The sequence below is a fragment of the Lasioglossum baleicum genome, chromosome 13, assembly GCF_051020765.1.
Source record: "Lasioglossum baleicum chromosome 13, iyLasBale1, whole genome shotgun sequence".
NCBI lineage: Eukaryota > Metazoa > Arthropoda > Insecta > Hymenoptera > Halictidae > Lasioglossum > Lasioglossum baleicum.
The window spans coordinates 7,742,200-7,762,142 of record NC_134941.1 but is presented as its reverse complement, the minus strand read 5'-3'; the positions used below and the strand labels follow the sequence as shown (position 1 = coordinate 7,762,142).

Below are 19,943 nucleotides of genomic sequence, written 5' to 3'. Positions count from 1 at the left end.
GTTATTCAAGGGCTAAAAAAATTGGTGGGTGTATACTGGAGAATCCTCTGTGCCGGTATTGTACAATAAAGATAATTTATTCATGCAAAATGAAAATATTGGATATTCATTACAGCAGCAAATGATTCGTGCCGCTTTTCCTATAAGACGCAATGCAAATTCCGGCACGAATCATTTGCTCTTCCTAAACGTCCGTACAGCGCCATTTCATGCAGCGGCAAAACGCTCAAACTGTTAGCCAAATTTAATTCCGAACCTACCGCTAGATGGCGCTGATACCGACTCTGTCGGTAACATTTGGCAAACAGTTTGAGCGTTTTGCCGCTGCATGAAATGGCGCTGTACGGACGTTTACGAAGAGCAAATAATTCGTGCCGGAACTAACATTGCGTCTTATGGGGAAAGCGGCACGAATCATTTGCTGCTGTAATGAATATCCAATGCTCTTGATTTTTCATCAATAAATGTAAATATGTGTCGGGGAATGAATAATAACTAATTCATCTCTGGCAGTATTTACTGAAAATTATTACGGTTAGAAATTATTTACAGGTATTTACGTATGCAAGCTCCACGAATGTTGTAATACACGTGTAGACGCAGCATGTATAAATACATATATATTTAAACACGCGCTAAGTACACGCGTTATTGACATGACAGGTGATCGTGGATGGTTAAATATTCAATGAAATTGTTATTCAAGGGCTAATACGTTCTCGGTTGTGCATGCCTGGTCTAGCAGTAAGTATTATTTAGGAGTATTTTTTTTCTCCAAAATACTCGTTATACCTTTCGTACACTTTGCAATAAAGATTTCATTTATGTTAAAACAATTTTATTTCTAAAAGAAGAGATTGGAAGATAGGGTAAATATTTGTGGAAAGGAAACAGTTTCATCGAAAATAAATTTCTCTATGACTAATCATAATGTTTAAACATACGTGTAAAAGTTTCGCTCACATATACACATAGCTAATTTTTCATCCAAGTTAATAACATAATTTAACAATAAGAATTCCGGGCACTTTGCCGAACCGATTTTACAAAAATTTTCTAATACAGTTTCAAATGCCAATCAGACAGAATCACTCTTGATACATTAAACTAATTTATACATCGTGTAGTTACTGTCACTTTTATACGTTTCTGCACATTGTAGATTCAGCTATTCAAGTTTATATGATAATGATCATTGCATTTTTCTAAATATTCAGCTAATTAATTTTTTATCAAAAATAATTCGAAAAGCGTGTACTCTGGGAACTACATGTCTAAAAACAACCCTGAGTACTCTTTTCGTTATAAACAAAATTTCCTCTGCAACTTCTACCACGAATAATGAAATTTTCTTAATAATATAGTTCTATATAAGTATGAAAAATAATATTTTACTTTTTAATCAGTCACATTGAAAATTCCTTTGAATTCAATGGCGATAACATTCAATATACGTTTAAGAGTGATTATTGGCAATGCACAAAATTGAAATAGATAAATTATTTCATACGTATATATAACCAAGCATGTTTATCAGTCGTACTCGATAATCAATAATTTATTGTTATCGGACTTTGGTACAAGTGCTTCTCATTCAAGCTGCGCATAACAGCATATTAGTAAAATGTATTGTCAGTCGTCCATTATGTTAAAGGAGTTTCACAAGAAGCCTGCTTCAAACATGTATATTCATAGTCAAAATATTTGAGCAAATGCAATTAGTGATAAACATGCTTTATTAACACTAAACCTACCACGAGGTCAATGACCCATTTTATTATTTGACAATTATTGAGATTGTAAAGGTGTTTCCATGGTAATTGATTGAATACATTTTTTGACTCGAGTATATGTTATAGTAAAAATCGCACAAAATATAAATAAATTTAATCTTGTTATTTTTATAATACCATACACATTAGTCACTTTTGATGGTTGGTAGGTTTAGTGTTAATACACTCACGAAATGGTGAACTGTTGGTCATATCATTTTCCATTCATCAATTTAAACAACACTTACTGTTATATCACAAATATCCCTTACAAATGAAACACTACACCAAATAACAAGATATTATATCATCATAGATGCAAATACTCCTTTAAGTAGTCCCATTTCGAGCCACATAAATTTATGAAAATACGCTTACAGTTAACATTGAAGCTGTGCGTTAAAGGAGTGCTTGAATCCTTTTTATATTTTATGGAAAGAACAATTGAGTAGATGATCACTACAATAAAAGAAATAATACACCATTGATCAGTGAAGGCTTACATCAAATTAATATTAGTCTCGGCTTAGTAGGCTAGCTAAACACGCGGTCAAGATACTGAATAAAAGTAATATCTAATTGATGTATTACATGTACTATTATACATTGATCTGGTAAACATTATTAACCCCTTGCCTTATACTATGTTCGAGCTACTTTATTGTTCAAGACAAGAATTCTATGTTCGTTATAAATTTACATTTATCCCAAAAGTGAAATATCGATATCAGAAATATAGTGTTCCATTTCAATTTAAAACAACAGGCTCGTTGAATGATATTCTTTCTTCTTAAAATCCTTTTTAAAATATTCACTTCACATGATATGATAAGGCAAAAGCTTAAATTTTCTACACATAATCACTGAGAACTACTTACAAAACCTGAATTAGTTCCTAATTAAATAAGGCGGTAAAGCATATGTTCAGAATTATATGTACATTCAAGATAAACCTTCTAAACAAACATATTTAACAATCTTTAGCTTCCAACGAAACAAACTATTGACATGGATAAAATTCTACATTTCGGCTAAACAAAAAAATTATAACTGGGGACAACTTGTGTAGATTTATTTACACGTGTCTTCTTAAAAACTTCACCTCATACTTTTTTAATGTATCTATAGTGAAATATTGTTTCTCTGAAATCTAATAAAACAAGCTCAACAGTTGTAAATAAACAACTTTTTGGTACCGTGTATGTATAGGCTGTCCTATACTTTTTGAGTAATGCCGTTACATTAGCTTCTCTGTATTAATACTACACTTTGGAGTGCAATTTCGCCTTAACATCAAGATGACCCGTAAAAACAAGTACGCATCGAACATTTCAAGCTAAAACTCTGTATAATAGTTTCGTTAAAATCAGCTGAAAGCTCGCTCCTATAAATTCTCAAAATATCCGAGGACATACTCGTCCCGCGCAAAAACACAGTATATAAAAGTTCTTTGTACATAAAACATTTGTTTTCTCATCTTTGTAACAAGACTGCTTTAAGCACCAAAAAACGTATCACATGTTAGTTTCCCTTTATTGTAAAAAGGAGAAGTTCGTTTCTTTCAATCCACCTTCGTCGGACGTTTTTTAAGAAGCATCTTCTTAATCAGTATAGAGACCAGCGGGTAGGTCAGGTAGATTATGTGACCGCAGTAATAAATGGAAGAGTAGACTTGATTGTAACGGGAGAACGATAAAAGATGGAAACAAACGACGCTGTAGCCCATGAAGACAAATGTGTAGACGAACGTAACCGCTGCGAATAACATTCGAAGCTCGATGTGAGCTTTCATCCAACTTTGCAGCTTCTCCTGCTTCTCGAATATCGAGGTCAGCTGAAAAATAAACAAAAGAATTTTAATAAAACATACTCGTGATGAAGATTCTGAACAGATTCTGATAAAAATATATTTTAATAATTTCCTTTAAATCGAAATAAAATTCTATTTTGGTTTTGTTAATATACAACTATTGGAGAACATATAGGCATACAATTTATATCAATATTCTCCATTTTTAGGAAATTACGATCTACGAAAAAGGTTCTAATTACTGAAACCGTAAAATAGATCGTAAGGCAAGGGGTTAAATAACCGCGCATGCAAATAAGGAAATGATATACGAAAAATGCGCATAATGCATTTGCATGCAGGATGTGACTAGGCTTTTATGTATATTTAGAAACTCATTTTTTTATTAGTGCTTTATCATGTTTACTGGCAACTGATTAACCATCTGTAAGAGCCAAAAGTCAATTATTTGACCTTAGAAAACCATATGAATTAACTTACGTCTTTCTCAGCATACATGATGATGAATTCAAGGAAGAAGCAAACATAGTATCCTGAATGGAATCCATGCCAAAGTGCAAGGAAAAGTAACGTGAAAAATTGACTATACAGCTTCGACCCCAAGAATTTTAATCTCTTGTAAACATATTCTGCACACCAATTGTTAGTGTTCGTATTGAACGACATAATATAATGATTGAACCGATTCGCTGTTTCAAAGGTGTACAATTTCACATTTTCACAACCGTTCCACTGGTAGTCACCTTTCTCATTCTTTCCAGTGTATGTCAAACCAAATGTTGTACAGACCTGAAACAATAATAATGATGTTAAATAATGTAATGGAGTACCAGAAGCATGCAAAGAATTATTAATTGTACTCACTCCTTCAGTAAACAGCCAGCAACCAATATATTTGTACATATTTACATGCCCCCAGAAACCAATTACGAGAAGCCGTTTAAAGAACGACAGTTTCTGGAATTGGAGACTTAGGACGTATTCATCCGAAGTGTACATTGTTCCTAATTGGTAGAGTGTTATGTATACAAATCCAATGAGTACACGTGAAATTCCAGGAAAGACGCAAGGTGGCAATTGTCCGTTCTTGGAAATCTGAAAACGTAAAAGGTGGAAGCCAATCATATTTGCACAACTATTATTAGCTACATCGTTCTACGAACTCGATATTTACGATCGATATCGAGTCTACGAAGCCAAAAAAGTGTTCTATTTCTTCAGTGCTTTAATTAGCACAATTTTATCTGTATTCGTGAATAACATATTTTTCATAATAATTTTGGTATTTTCTATATCGTTATTGTTGACTAATATATAATTATTCATGAGCAAAAATGAGCAAGTGCAATTTAAAACAGTGAAAATATTAAAAGATTTTGAGAGTATTAATATATTATTTTCATCACATTAAAATTATTAATGAAGAATATAAATTTATATTTAGCTCCTGCATCTTGCAATTGATGCGCAAACTTTTCATTTTGCATAAACATCCGGCGTCTAATAATTATATATACATGTAACTATATAGCAACAGTAATGATTTAAAAAACACCATAATTATTTAAAAAATATTTTTCTAGTAAAAACACTAATGAAAAATCATTTCTTCGGAAATCCGTTGAAGTTCCCACGTATTAGTATTTGCAAGTAGAATCGGCCAGTCATGATCAGACGCACCGGTCGATCCCGATTTAAATTATTTTATACTGAATTTATTTTTGTTTTGCCTTGATTAATTACATTTCATTTAAATATAACTTACGTCAACCATCAGGCGCCCATTTACATAGTCCAAGTACCTTTTCATATTGAATTGTGGTCCGACAAGGAAAGATCCCGGAAAGTATGCGAACGCTGCAACTTCTAAAATTGTTGGTTGCTCTTTTAAGGCCACTTCCCTCTGCGACGCGGATAATTTTGCCTGGAACGACAACTATACTGTTCAGCGAACTTTAACTCTGCTTCAGGCTTCTAATTTCAGAGAAGCGCTTTTTATAAATTGTTTATAATATTTCTAATACTATGTTTATTAAATCGTATTTCTTTTTTGGGTGACGCTACGTCGCCGGTTACATTTTATAGTCTAACGTTGTGATAATTAATACAATTTCAATCGATTATTTCCAGAATTGGTGAATTATAGCTCCTCGTATTACGTAATTCTTTAGCCCTAATAAAATAGAATTCAGAACGGCCAGCAGTAATTGTAAGAACGAGACTGTTGCGTGCATGTAATCGAATAAGAAGAGAGATGCAGCCTAGGGTTAGCAGTTAACCATTGGCCAGTCGTTCATAAACCGTCCTTTCGCCAAAGTTGTATACGTCCTCTCTTCACAGTGATTCACGAGTTAAGTTTATTATTGCAACATTAGTGAAGAATTCTTTCACAATTGTGAGTTATTGTTACATTCTTTTGTGGCTGCAGGAAAGCGATTCAGGAATTTAGCAATCGAAATGATATTCATCAGATTAATTATATATCTTCAAAAATGCAGTATACGCAATATTACCATAATATTTATAAGTAAAATAAAATAGTGCCATTAGCTGCAACAGTGCATTAATAAAATTAATGCAATAGTGCATTAATAAAAGAGATGGAAGATTAATCGTGGTAAGTCTAAGATAAAAATGTTATGTATCAATTATTAATCAAATTATCAAAGTGATACGGTTCGGCGAAATTGTTCTTGAAATTTTTTAAGACATCTAGTTTTCGTTCTAATACTTTTTATGGACTGAAAAAATTTTATTTGTAATTTTTGTTCTTCCAACATCCTTCAAACACACCGTTTAAGTATGTAAATGACCGTATCACTGATGACAGTGGATTAAAAAACGCGATTATTTATGAGACATTGAAGTATTCAATCTGTATTACGTACGTCAGGTTGTCGGCCATCGAGCACATTGAACGCGAGACCAATTAACCGCAATGTTAACACACACTGTGGCATGGTCCACTTTATGTCGTAATCAACCGTAGCTGTCGTGTAATATCCTGGCGAAGGTGAAAATAAACATTAGTATCTCCTTTAAGAGTTTAATGTTGTAGTTCCACTTGTCATTTGTAGACTCCGGATTTTATGCATTTATAACAGAAATGAGCAAGTGCAATTTAAGGCAGTGAAAATATTAAAAGACTGTAATAGTGTGAATATATTATTTTCACCGCATTAAAATTATTAACGAAGAATACAAATTTATATTTAGCTCCTGCTCTTGCAATTGGTGCACAAAATTTTTATTTTGCATAAACATCCGGAGTCTAGTCATTTGTCAACCGTGGATCTTCATGCGAATAAAGTAAAAGTATATTATTCATACGTCACTTAAAAAGCGTTAGTTAAGACAACGTTAAAAAGTTTAATTCCATTTTCCATTATATGATTGAAATTATTAACAGAACAAATACATTTCCGCTCAACTGCCTTTCTTTGCAAATGATACATGGGAATTTTATTTTGCATAGAGATCCGCAGTCTACTAATGATTATTATTTGTCAGACATCACGCTTAACTTGTTAGACTGTTAGACCATCTGAATCCTTGACTGACATATTTATCCTAATCATATACTATGGACGTATAATTTATCATACGGTTGCCACATGAACTCCTTATTTTATCTGTGTCACTATTAAAGAAATATCTACGAAATACACACAGTAGAACCTCGATTAACCGGATCCCGATTATAAACAAATATGCATTTAAATATGATCATGTTATGAAGGGAAATAAATTTTCAAAAATAAAAAATTCATTTTGGAATATAACGTACATTTGAATTATTTCCTCGGGTCTCGATTATCCATCGGGCCTTAATTTATCCGGGCTGTTTGTCTCCCGATCAAGCCAGTTAATCGAGGTCCTACTGTACCACAAAATTAAACCTATTTTAAAAACTTTGTTTTTTTATAGATTTTTTTATAAACATGTGGCAGTAAATTTTAATTGCTCGGTAGGTTTAACGTTACGATAGTGACACGGAAGTTAAAATTTTCACGCAAAACGGATTATCAAATAATTTTCCAACGAACAATATAACAATGTTTCCATACCGCATAGTAGATACGCCATGTTGAAGATTAAGGTGGCAATCACTGATATAGTTGTTCCTCCGAGAAACTTCAAAATAAGATAAGTAACGCATATTGCTGTGCCTGAATGAATAGTATTCAATCCTGCGAACATTATTAGTATTATTAATAATATTTGACACGTCAAAAGCAATAACGAAACATAGGTGTTTCAAATAATATGAAAGTACAATACACAACATTTCCAATTACATTGCAAATTACGTCGCACTACCTGTGTGCAAACAGCTTCCGAGATTTGTTCCAATATTTGCTCAGCATACATTTGTTATAAGATCATTTTTACCAAAAAATGCATTAAAAACGATTACCAGGCCCGGACAACTTCTTCCCCACTATCAACTCCCCAAACCCTTCCTACACTCTGCAGGAGTTTGGTGGGGAGGACCCAGGAGTGGGAAGAGAAGTCCGCAGCTCGCGAGTCGCAAGTTGCCCAGGCCTGACCTATGCTCATTAGGGTGATTTCCTAATTAATTCTACTCATTACGTACTTACAAAAGCGTCACTTTAAAGAGACATGACTTAAACGGGCTACAGAATGTTAAGATATATAGCAAAATCATGATAATGATGATCTGCGAAAAGCTTGCTACTGTTTTATGATTAAAACTGGAATTCACAAAACGATAACGAAACTTAAAAGCTGCGTGAATGATATTACCTTAACATCAAAAAATAGATATTTAACGGTATTTTTATTGCAAAATTTATTCGTCCACAACGGGAAAACTTGGACACAAAATGTTTGTTACGTGTGCTTGTGTAAGTCGCAGTAATATCGACTTCAATATTGCACACGTGTTGTCGTATGACAAACGATTCTCTTTCCAAGAAGACATTCATAAGTAGATTGCAGATCTGTATGCAAGTTTGCAAAATGCAAGAAGACGAGCATATTAACAAAATTAATTGCGCCATTATCTGACAAAAAAGCTAGTTGACGCACGAGGTTATTTTTTCGGATTTTTATGAAATAGTTCGTGGAATGAGAATTTGCATAAAGATCAGCATAAAGATTGCATAAAGTAATACTGTTAGGCAACATTTCGTTTCCAAGAATTTTCGAAGACAATTTTTTACTTGCATTGTTTCTAAACGAATGTCATTTTAGCCTGAATTTATTAGTCGATCAAAAAATTATATCGAACTGTTTCAATGATATATGTTTCGACGTCAATAGTTTAATACTTTATTAAATGAATAAAGAATCGTTTTACAAACACACATTGCTGTAAAGTGCTTGCCATATGCGCATTAATACTGTACCTGTGAATAATGCAATTACAAACAAAATTTTGCTGTATCATTATCCGCTACATTTGCAATGATATTATTTATGATTTGTACAGTAATTATTCAAACTGTCCTGCATAATGAAACTTATTGTATATCCAATTATTTTAAAAAATTTGAAACTGTTAGCGCGAGATCATTAAAAATGTTCTTCCTATTCTATTTTTCAAAAAAGCTTCATGTTAATTCTATTATCGAGAAAACAATCTTATTAATTTTATACCGATTGTGAGAACGATGACTAATTACGGTGACATTGAAAAATTCTTTTGTAGAAACATTTCTAAATTTGAACTAATTAAAAAAATTGTACGCTGCAAGTGCAAAAAAGCAAATATAGTCTCTGTAGTCAAAATACGATTACCTTAATAATCGGTGAAGATATTGTTGAAAATTGTTGTATTGGTTTCTCCTCAGCCAATACCTGCAGGAATGTATAATTTCTAACTAAAAATTGTACTAAAAAAGTTGGACTGAAAAAGTATGTTTATAAAAATAATGGTTCCATAAGGTCAGCTACACTGAATTCATATTTTTCAGTTCATATAAGTTTTAATTTTTATAAAGTGACACTCCTGTAAGTAAATATACCTACAGCGCCCTGTCTGTAGACTGGTAAGAATAATGTAAAATCAACTATATACGTCAAAAAGTTCATTTAGATAAAATTCGAAATATTTTACAAAAAATAGAAACAACTGCCACGGACAGATAATACGAAGGAGGATAGACTTTGCCCTACCTGTAAGATACATAAACATGAGTTACTCATATTTATTTATTGTAGCCTAATCACGACACACCTGTAGACTTAATAAAATTCAACTAAAATTTTTCATCATTAAAATTCATCACTTTCTATGTTACGTAAATTCAATCATAAAGGCATTAAAAAAATTGTCGCGAACGAAAAATATTTCACGAAATCTGGCACGACTTAAAATTTATTTTCCCAAATAATATTTTAATAGAAATCAAAACGAAAATAATTACCGTAATTCCAGTAGCAAAGCAAAAGGCCGGAACTCGTGAAAAACAAATGCTGAGCAATTGGACTCTTTCCGTAGAGGGTGTACCTATGGATAAGGGCGATGGGAAATCCTGAAAGTTCAATTACAATTCCATTATCCTTTGATGCTTATTAAAAACCCATTGAAATTTCACATCCATAAAACAGCCGTTACTGAACACCCAAGATTTATGTACAAATTGTGACTTTTGTTAGTATTATATTTAGACGCTCTTTACACCACTCTCCTTTATTAATTCCTCCAATCCCGCATTCCGCAGTCGTTTTTAAGGAATAAAAGTAATATTATCTTCAATACACAAAAATTTCCATGCTTTTTACATTAATTTCTTGTATCATTTATCAACAAAACTTTACAGGCATGTTAATCTACCCCGACAGCACAGTCTGCCCGAGCCCACCGCCGGACCCAGCTAGCCGAGCCCCAGCCCGACACGTTACGGGCTAACGCAATGCTTGGCTCAGCGTTGAGACCAAATCAGGACGATTTAGCCTGGCCCCTGTGCACAAAAGGGCGCGATTTTCACCTGCCGGGGGCTCGAGCCCAGAGCCTGACGGCCGGGCTGGGATTCAGCCTGTTTTTGAGAGGGCAGCACGGTATCACACTAATGTGGCCAATCAGTGCTTCGATTGGGCCCAACTTTTCTCGCGCATGCGCGACACAGGGCGGGTCGCATCAATGTGGCAGTACTTTGCAAATGCGTAGCAGTCTCCCTTGTTACCGACAAAAGTATAATAAGTTAATAAATAAGACCTTTGAGGGCGATTGCTGCCTAGATTGACCTTTATTTGGCGTTTTTGACTACTGAAAAAACCCGTGTTTGTATTATCACGCAATGAGAACGCGAATCCCGCACCCTTGCAATCTTGCAAATCGGCTGAATCCTAGCCCGGCCGGCAGGCCCTGGGCTCGAGCCCTCGGCAGGCGGAAAACGCGCCCTTTTGTGCACAGGGGCCAGGCTGAAACCGAGCCGGTGTGCCGTCGGGGTATTTACTCTTGTGTGTTACATAATGCAATCACGCATCTTGATGGACGAATGCAAATTACAAATAAAGCACAAGTGGATTTCTATTCAATTCCTTAACATCCATAATATATGGCAGTGGAAAACAAAAACGGGAAAGATCATTTTGCAGAAAGGAGATATTCACATGAAAGTGTAGAATAAATTGCAAGAATAGTTTAATTATTATATATATTTTGTTCTTAATCTCATTATCACAAATATTACTATTTACAAGATTATTGCTACAGAAAAAGAGAGGATTAAGGATTCTACAAGAAGAGAAATAAATAAACTAATTTTTTATTGAAATTATTATTGTAACTCGAGGAGATTCAAACTCTAATGTCATTACTAGACTGCAGATCTTTATGCATTTCTAGCAAAATTGAGTAGATGAAATACAAAATTGTTGGATAGCGTTCAATTTATGTAGTTTCTATTTCTTGCAATCGATGCAGACAATTTTTATTTTGCATAAAGATCCGCAGACAATACTTTTTCTTCAATTAGGATAGTGGATAAAATAATACAATATGATTTCAAAACTAACTGTGTTCTTATTTGACTTTTTACGCTTTCTATTAAATATGGGGTGCTTCTTTCTTTTGCACGGTAGTGTAATTTCAACTGTATTTAGTGGCTTAATTGACGGTAAAAAATAGTATCACTATCTATTGGGTTGTAACATAAGTTTGTAGAGGTTTTATTTTCGCTTTGTTCTGAATAAATTTGCCTACTTTTTTTTAAATTGTGTACACCATTCTGAAGTGCTTTTCCGCTCTACAAGCGTGTTCCAATCGTTATCTTGAATAACGTAGTCTTGAGTAACATAACATAACCTAAAATGGAATTTCCGGGCGGCAAAAATCACCATTTTCGACATCTATTGTTTTGCGCATTTTATGAAGGCCAGAACGCCACCGAAGCAGCTAGAAATATCTGCGCCGTGTACGGAGAGGGCGTCATAGAGGAATCTACTGCACAGAAATGGTTTGTCAATTTCAAAAATGGTAATTTTTGCCTGGAAGACACACTACGTTCCGGTCGAACTTCCAAGTGCGACGAGGATCGTCTTAAGACACTTTTGAAGGAGGACGGCCGTCAAACGTGCAGGGAGCTGGCCAAGAAGATGGGCAGTACTGCTATGACAATCTCTCGCCACCTTCAAACAATGGGATTTTCTTAAAAACTTGGAGCTTGGGTGCCACATGAACTCAGCCCTGACAATAAAGAAAAGTGTCTGACCATCGCTGCCTCGAATCTCGCCCGCCATCGAGCGACACGCGACCACAAGGATCGGTTCCTCTATAGAATCGTCACGGGAGACGAGAAGTGGTGCCTCTATGTCAATATGAAGAAGAGGAAGGAGTGGGTGGCCATGGGAGAAAGGCCAAAGCCTAGAATTAAGCAAGACTTCCATCCCAAGAAGACTATGATTTGCATTTGATGGGATTGGGAAGGTATAGTGCACTGGGAAATGCTAGAAAACAACAAGACGGTCGACAAAAACCTCTATCTAGCCCAGTTGCAACGAGTAAACGAGGCTATCCTGCAGAAAAGACACGGTAGAAAGGGACAAATCATCTTGCTTTATGACAACGCGCGACCTCACACTGCCAACATCGTCAAAACCGCCCTCCAAGAACTCGATTGGGACGTTCTTCCGCATCCACCGTACTCTCCAGATTTTGCGCCAACCGATTATAACATTTTCCGCTCGCTATCAAACCAAATTAGGGGAGTTACTTTCGACAACGATGAAGATCTCAAAAACTGGGCTCAACAGGTTCTTTGAGTCAAGGCCCGGCAATTTTTGGCGAAACGGCATCAAGACACTGGTCGAGAAATGGGAGGACGTCATAAACAATGGCGGAAAATACATAATTGAATAATCTATTATAACTGTTGTAATATTCAATAAAACGGATTAATAAAAAAAACCCTATGAACTTATGTTACAACCCAATATGTCACAGCACAGAACCGAGAATCGGCTTAGATAGCAAGTTTACTGTATACACAAAACAGTCATATTATTTTTGTACAAAGCGATCAAACAGTTGTATCATTTCTGTATGCTAAGCGATGAAAAAGTTGCATCGCTTCTAACCAAACATTAAAAACAATTTATTAACATCACAGAAAGTACTATAATGAAGCGCACAATCTCGAAACAAAATGACGTATTCTTGTCGCGATAGTGTTATTCGAATGAATCACAATAATCTTTTGTTTACTCGTGCCCAACAATCATTCAAATTGATGTCACAGTTCTTCCCGTACGAAGAACAGTGGGGGAAAAGGTACAATTCGATTCGATAAATATACGATCATCGGATTCTGTTAGTAATGACAGGTAAACATTAATTCCAGGGTCGAAGCTGGAGAACTTATCCTACGCGCATGACTCAACGGTATGAAGTGTATATGTATAGGTAACCTTATCCGAATGTTAAATGCCATAACCAAACAGTATCGCTATCAAAATGTCAAAATTGTGTAGATACATTAAGAAACTATTAAAAAAACACACACACACAGCAGATTAAAATAGATAAGATCCGTAACGACAGTCGATTATGCAATCAATGATTAAGCAAAGCAACTGAATCGAGGTTATAGGTTAACGAGCGTCAACCACACTTCGTGGAAAGTATACAAATAAACGCGAAGAAGGGAAGAAGGAAATGATGTCTCTGTGACTGGGTTCAATTACCAAGTAAAATGGAGATAAGAAGTCGAAATGCTGCCTCCGAGGCACCAACAGCGTCGGAGATAGTTGATAATACACTGCTGGACATTGTCAGTTCTCTAGTAGATCTTCTGTCTCGAAGGATTTGCTGTTCAAGCAAAAACCTACAACGCTCCCGCTCGATTTGCGGTTCCTCGACTATATATTTCTTTATATGTAGATGATGTTTGTAATTTCTCCCAGCGATATCGTAACTTATCCCCACCGAGGTTATCAATGTTTAATACTAAAGAGACGATCAGAATGCGAAAATGAACTTTGCATAACGGTGGGAAAAGCGTTCGAAAATACACTCGATTAACGCGCGAAGGAATTCGCAGGTGAGACTTGATGAGACGCTTTCAAGGCGACATTTGGATCTTCAGATCTTATTGGATCTTATATCTACAAGCAGGGAGGATGTGTTATCAGCAACTGATGCAATCAACTGTTTATCTCCGAATTTTTATCTGGGCGAAACAGTCAAAATTTGAGCACTTTTAGGAACGTTCGCGAATGCATTTCTGCAATGCGCATCAACATCAACATATCGTTACGAACGTCATTTGTTGCCGAATTTTAAATCTTAGGAATTTACCACTACATATGCAATTATAATACTTATGCCCGCTTGTTTCCTCGTGTTCCGTGGTGTCGCCAAGGGTTGTAAATCTGTTATAGGAGCAGATATAATAGGAGGACTTTCAGCACTGCAGATACGCGGCCCTTCATCTTTTTACGGAAGCAGGAATAATATTCTTAATTTGCAATGATTGTAAAGTTGCTTTTCTGAGGAATTATTTATCAAATTTATTTCTTTAGGCGTATATTATTGGAAAAATGGCAAAAAGTTTGGATAGACACATTCTTGTTATGTTTATAAAAAATGTGAAACAGTTATTTCTGGAGCTTCTTGTACCTATGTTGAGTTAGATGTAGTTTCGCATTTGTACGGAGTTTTTCGGTCGGCTTTTATCTTATATACATAGACCATTACGGTCTAAGGCTTTTATAATGTTGGGTGAACCGGAAGTCCACCAATCAGCGAGTCGGAATTCTTGGCGCAAGGTACAAGCACCGCACAGTTGGGCCTGACAATGGATCTTGCTACCTGGATATTAGAGTGTTCTAAAATAAGTGAACATGTAAGTTTAAAACAAGTGAAAATTAAAGGTTACGGCTCTCTGGACTGGTGTTCAAGTGACTCCCGACGGAAGTCTCCACAATTTGATATACAAGTAAGATTAGAATATAAGACGTACTGTATGCATCAGATAATTTGAAATATCTTTTAAAGAATAACTATTTGCATGCAAATTCTTGCATTTATAAATAACCGGTGTTATTTGAAGTAAAACAACTTTTTCAGACGTGCAAGTTCATATAATAGTTTTAAAATTTTCTGTAACACATTCTATTTAATTCGCCAATTAAAATGTAATGCGAAACGTAGAAACGAATTCCTGGTTCTGGGAATAAAAACGCGAAATACACAATTCTGGTAATAAATAATCATTTAATAACTTAACTCGTGTCATACTATACATTGTTATAGTCGCAATATAAAACACGAAATCGCAGAATTTGCTGAGTGGCAGTTTTCCCCATGACAAATACGCCTTCGATTCGACAACTTAGAATTGGAAAAATTGAAATTAACTAACCCTTCGCAATCCAGCTACGAAATAGCACAAAGGTATTGGAAATTGTAAAATATTAATAACTAGTGCTCGGTAGGTATTACGGGCCGCTCAATGTATGCGGGCAAGAGGTAGTAATAAATTAACGTCGAAATACAGAAGATGGAACTCCATAAGACGTTGGTAGTTTCCACATTCTTGAATGAATCTGCCGAGTTCCATTGTTCGCGTTAAATAATATAGTAATAAATTTTTGAATAGAGCTTTAGTTTTAAACTTGATTTGTTTTATCCTTAGAGGTGTGATTAAAGCGAAGATTGAACTTCTGTATCCTGCATATCATGACCTTGAAATTTATGTTAAGTGTGAACATTGAGATTCGCAATCATTTCAAGATCATAATATAAATTGATCGCTGAATTCGTTATTCATAAAAAATGATGAATAATTTATTGTTAACACAACGTCGAATCTTTTTCGATTATTTTAATATAAATACTGCACATTATGCAGTTCATTAAAGCATTCAGCGAACTACCCGTTGCCCGTCAATATTTTCGACATTTACAAATTGAGCTTCGGAAAATTGAAAGCATACTATAAACGATTTTTAAGCTATACGTGCGTAAAACAATTTTATTTAAGATTCTTCTAAATATCAAAATAAATATTATTTATAACTAATACAAGTAAGAAAGTACCCCTTTTGTATTAAATAATCCTGTTCACGAAGGGTAGGCATACCGACAGATAAAAAGTTTTGTCTCTAATATAGAGACAATGAATTAGCAATTCTAGAATAATTTATACAGGGTGCCCCAATCAAAACGATAAAGATTTACAATAAAAGAAAATGCAGCATCGCGACGTAGCAAAAAATATGTTCAATGATACAATTCCATTAAATGAATTTGTATGTAGAGGGCACGATTTTTGAAACACCCTATATAAGATTTCTTATCAGAAAAATTCTGTACGCTTCGAAAAGGCCGCCGATTCTTATTTAGAAAAATATATCGACCGTAGTAAGTTTTGCAATATTTTGATCGCCCTCCTTACTTTCTATACATACATATATTATACACATACAAAGGTATCGTTTTACGTAGACACATCTGAAATTTTCTCCTATACAGGCGCACGAGCATACCGTAAACACGCACACATACATTTGAAGAAATTTGCTAATACACAACAAGAATTAAATTAATTTAGCGTTTGATTCGTCTGCAAAGTTTAACTCTTCGTTTCTGAAATTACTGATTCATTACTGACTCATTCCTATATGAGAAGTTTTCGTATAAAATATAATTAGAAAATATTTATCTTATGCACTGTCCGATCCCATATCAAAGATGTGACAGTCACATTTAAAATTTGTTCTCTGCTACATTCGATATTCTTTTTAAAAATAAACTATGTAAACTAATCCATAGGTAACCGAACACGTTTCATAATTACATGCATTAGATTGCAGTAAACAAGATACACTGTTTATGAAACAGTATCCAGTTGTATTATGAAAGCTGCCTGTTCAATAAAAGTTAAAAGACATTGAACCACTTGTCAACTATTTTTGGCAACCTTCGTGCACAAGCATAAAATGCTTGTACAAGTATAATGATTAAAAGATGCTCTTGTGGTCGTCTATGGATTATTTCTCGCACTATGAAATTATTTTATAGATATGTACTCCCATACACAATCGTTTATGTGTAAACTAGTTGTTTCATAGCTATGTTATCACTTTTATTAGGAAATGAAGAGTCAAATCGATGCTTTAAATTCTAATACTGCCTTATAATTCCTTCACTGAAGCCGATTTAATATCATTCTTACTGTTCTCGAACAGTTTCAGTGCAGAGCAATGATTCGCAACTATAAGCACGCATTGCCAGTCGCTGCTCAAAAAATATCAGAACTGACCGAGCTTTGCGTTAAATTCATTATTCATTGTTCAATTCTTTAACGTATTTTTACAATTTTTAAGCTATGTTGCCTCCATGTTGTCCCATTAAAATAACCGTGTTCACTATAACGGTAACAAAGTTCTAGTTATAGTTTCAAAAAAGAATGATTAATACATGCGCTATGGAAAGCTTAAAACCACATTATTCCTCTAATCATTAATGAAGGAAAAGACCGTTTACAATTTTGTTTGGTCCAAGCAGGGTATGTAAATGGTACCCTGTCCTTCAGGAGGATCTTAAAAGATTAAAAAAAGACTCGGTCGAACAATCAATCTTTTAATATTATGCTTTGCTGACTACGAAAGAAATGACATACTTCCGTCTTAACTTTCAGAATTGTTATATCGTTACATCCCTCCTTCATTAAATATGGCCCACTATTCTCAATTGTTAATGAATTTTATGAAAATGTAGCTTTCGATACAGGTGGTTATACGGTGTATTTCATGTTACATCGAACATACAAATTCCGATACAAGTAACTGTAGAATGTATAAAAATAAAGGTATTCCTCGAAGTTTCTGATTACTGGAACTATCATTTCACTAATTTACAGTATACTTTGTTTTTGTTAAGTAAGGCAAACTGCGTTTAACAGTCAAGCAAAAATCGTATTTCCAAGGATTTAAATTATTGAGCTTCTACATAAACTTTACTAATCATTCCTAAATAATGTAATGGAAATGTTAATGAAATAAGTTTTGGAATTTTGTAGAGTGAATAGAAAACCTCCAGGAATCAGAAAAACACGTATCAAGCAGTATTCTTCAAAGAGTATATGGATATTCAGCAAGATAATTTTTAATTAGGGGTGGCAGATGTTCGGTAGGCAATTTGTACCTATTAACAACCAGCCTGGCTAAATGACTAAGAGACCTAACTTCCTTCACTAAAGGCTTCGTCAAATAAATCTCGCTATAAAGTTGGCCGCTATAGTCTACCCAAACTTCTTTCCTATGCTCGTCAACACTTTTCGAATATTCCACGTAATATTCTAGCATTTTGATTGGACAGTCAAAAAGTGGTATAGCAAAAGCAAGTCTAGGCTCAGCATCTAATCGAAACTGTCCTACGAAATAGTGAACTCGAACAGAGGTAGGTCCCCTGGCAGTTTGCACGGATATAGCGAACGTATATCTGCTGTCTGAACTGTCTCTCATCAACCACCGTCCCAGTTGCGATTTTTTCAATAAACTCTCACTCTGCTGCCAACTGAGACCTTCGTGATACCAGCCACATATTTGTAAAAGTCTTTTAACTTCACAGAGTCTAGCCGCATCTCTATCCATCACAGAACTATCGAAACTCCAGGGACAGGGCATTAGCCACGAGACTGGTGTGGTCGGTGTTCTGTCTCTTCTTTCTTCAAAATGTTCTTCATTGTCCTCGACCTCGTTCTTTTGTACCAGACCTCCGCCATTAAAATTGTTTCTAGTTTTCGAAGCTATACTTGACACAGAATTTGGAGGGTTAGCAGTAGTTGCTGTAATATTTACTGTACACTGTCCTAAACTGGCAGGAAGCTGTACAGTTGCGTTTACTTGGATTTGAACTCCTGGATTCGAATCCAACAGTACAGAATTACGATTTTCAGTCACCGATGGATTATTTGATTTCACACGATAAAGATCCATATGATTCCAACAGCAATTAAAATTCCTTGCTGGATCTATTTCTTGGTCGTTCTTCTCAGGATCACTAGATTGTTGAATATGCATTGCTGATGCAGCGTTAGCTTGGAAGTTGGACAGATTTGGTTTTTCTTCAGATTTTCTGCTCATGAAATTTCCCATCGATGCTTCTATATCCGTTTTCTGAGGTAAGACGTTTCTTCTAGTCCCAGGCAACTCTTGACAGCCGCTCGGGGGCAGCAGAAACATTCTACCATCTCGTTCTGCGCTCTCTTGCTGACTTTTCTGTTCTGAAAGTGTAATTGATACCTCTTGATTTTCAGATGATAATGTTTTCTGTACAAAACAGCCACCACCAGACAACTTTGGACGGATTTCCATGTGTGGTGTCTGCATGAGGATACCAGAATTTGCACTTTGAATCAAGCAACCTCCAGATTGTATGCTCGGTGTTGTTATAGTTACGCTACTGCCAGTTAAATCACAGCTCGTTGTGATTTGACTCCCAGAATTCTGGTTCTTCTCAATTTCTTGATTAAATATTGGAAATCCATTACCTCTGATGTCTTTCTCAGATCTTTGTAGGAAGATGTCCTTCTGTTTATCAATTCTGGGTTTCTCTAAATCGATGGCCATGGATGGATGGTTGAAAGAATTAATAATAGGCTGACTGTGAATAATTGTGGGAGCATTTATGAAACAGCCACCTCCGCTGGTGTATCCTTTAGGAACTAGAAGACCACCATAGTAACAAGTTGTCGGGTGAATAAAACCATTATTCTTGTCTATGCTTTGCGGTTCACAGCAACCAGGAGCTGGGAACCGATGGCGACAGTTTGGACACATTACTGTCAACATTTTGTGCAGAGTTATATCACTTTCAGCATAACAGTCTTGTATCTGTAACAAAAGAAATATATATATGAAATACATGTAATTTTTTTCCAAATAGA

At 35.0% G+C, this 19,943-nt stretch overlaps 2 protein-coding genes and 1 long non-coding RNA gene across 21 annotated transcripts in view; 1 reads left to right on the top strand and 2 right to left on the bottom strand.

Moving 5' to 3' along the window:
- The first annotated feature begins 450 nt into the window (after positions 1-450).
- LOC143215025 (uncharacterized) overlaps positions 451-19,943 on the top strand; it is a 27,202-nt gene continuing 7,709 nt past the window's right edge. For 5 of the 15 annotated variants that reach the window (XR_013010264.1, XR_013010262.1, XR_013010259.1 and 2 more), the window contains exons 1-4: positions 542-744; positions 4,502-6,199; positions 6,476-6,595; positions 11,068-14,987. This is a non-coding gene — a long non-coding RNA (uncharacterized LOC143215025). Of the gene's footprint in view, positions 745-4,343; positions 6,200-6,475; positions 6,596-7,509; positions 9,376-11,067; positions 14,988-19,943 lie in introns of those variants that run through there. The other 10 variants (XR_013010267.1, XR_013010263.1, XR_013010261.1 and 7 more) reach the window with 9 other exon arrangements.
- On the bottom strand, positions 817-13,869 carry Nes (lysophosphatidylcholine acyltransferase 3 protein nessy). Of its 4 annotated transcripts, XM_076436707.1 has the most exons (8): positions 13,735-13,869; positions 9,975-10,082; positions 7,650-7,772; positions 6,471-6,586; positions 5,348-5,506; positions 4,447-4,677; positions 4,063-4,371; positions 817-3,606 (listed from the first exon to the last, which is right to left on the bottom strand). In XM_076436707.1, the coding sequence occupies exons 1-8, from the start codon at positions 13,817-13,819 to the stop codon at positions 3,334-3,336; spliced, it is 1,404 nt and encodes a 467-aa protein (XP_076292822.1). In that variant the 5' UTR covers positions 13,820-13,869; the 3' UTR covers positions 817-3,333. The 4 variants fall into 4 exon arrangements, with proteins under 4 accessions (XP_076292822.1, XP_076292821.1, XP_076292823.1 ...); XM_076436706.1 differs by having other exon boundaries at positions 4,063-4,677; XM_076436708.1 differs by lacking the exon at positions 9,975-10,082 and having other exon boundaries at positions 4,063-4,677; positions 13,735-13,859.
- The window catches only part of LOC143215021 (uncharacterized), a 21,263-nt gene continuing 16,553 nt past the window's right edge, over positions 15,234-19,943 (bottom strand). For both annotated transcript variants that reach the window (XM_076436704.1, XM_076436703.1), the window contains exon 2: positions 15,234-19,890. In XM_076436704.1, coding sequence (XP_076292819.1) covers positions 18,127-19,848 — 1,722 coding nt within the window. In that variant the 5' untranslated portion in view covers positions 19,849-19,890 and the 3' untranslated portion in view covers positions 15,234-18,126. The remainder of the gene's footprint in view (positions 19,891-19,943) is intronic.

What these genes read in the sequence shown, in the direction of transcription:
- Nes (XM_076436706.1), bottom strand. Translation starts at nt 13,819, where the DNA reads ATGTCCAGCAGTGTATTATCAACTATCTCCGACGCTGTTGGTGCCTCG. An exon ending in CATGGCGTATCTACTATGCG is followed by an intron (nt 6,587 to 7,649) that starts GTATGGAAACAT and finishes CACCTTCGCCAG; the next exon opens with GATATTACACGACAGCTACG. An exon ending in TCATGTATGCTGAGAAAGAC is followed by an intron (nt 3,607 to 4,062) that starts GTAAGTTAATTC and finishes TTTATTTTTCAG; the next exon opens with CTGACCTCGATATTCGAGAA.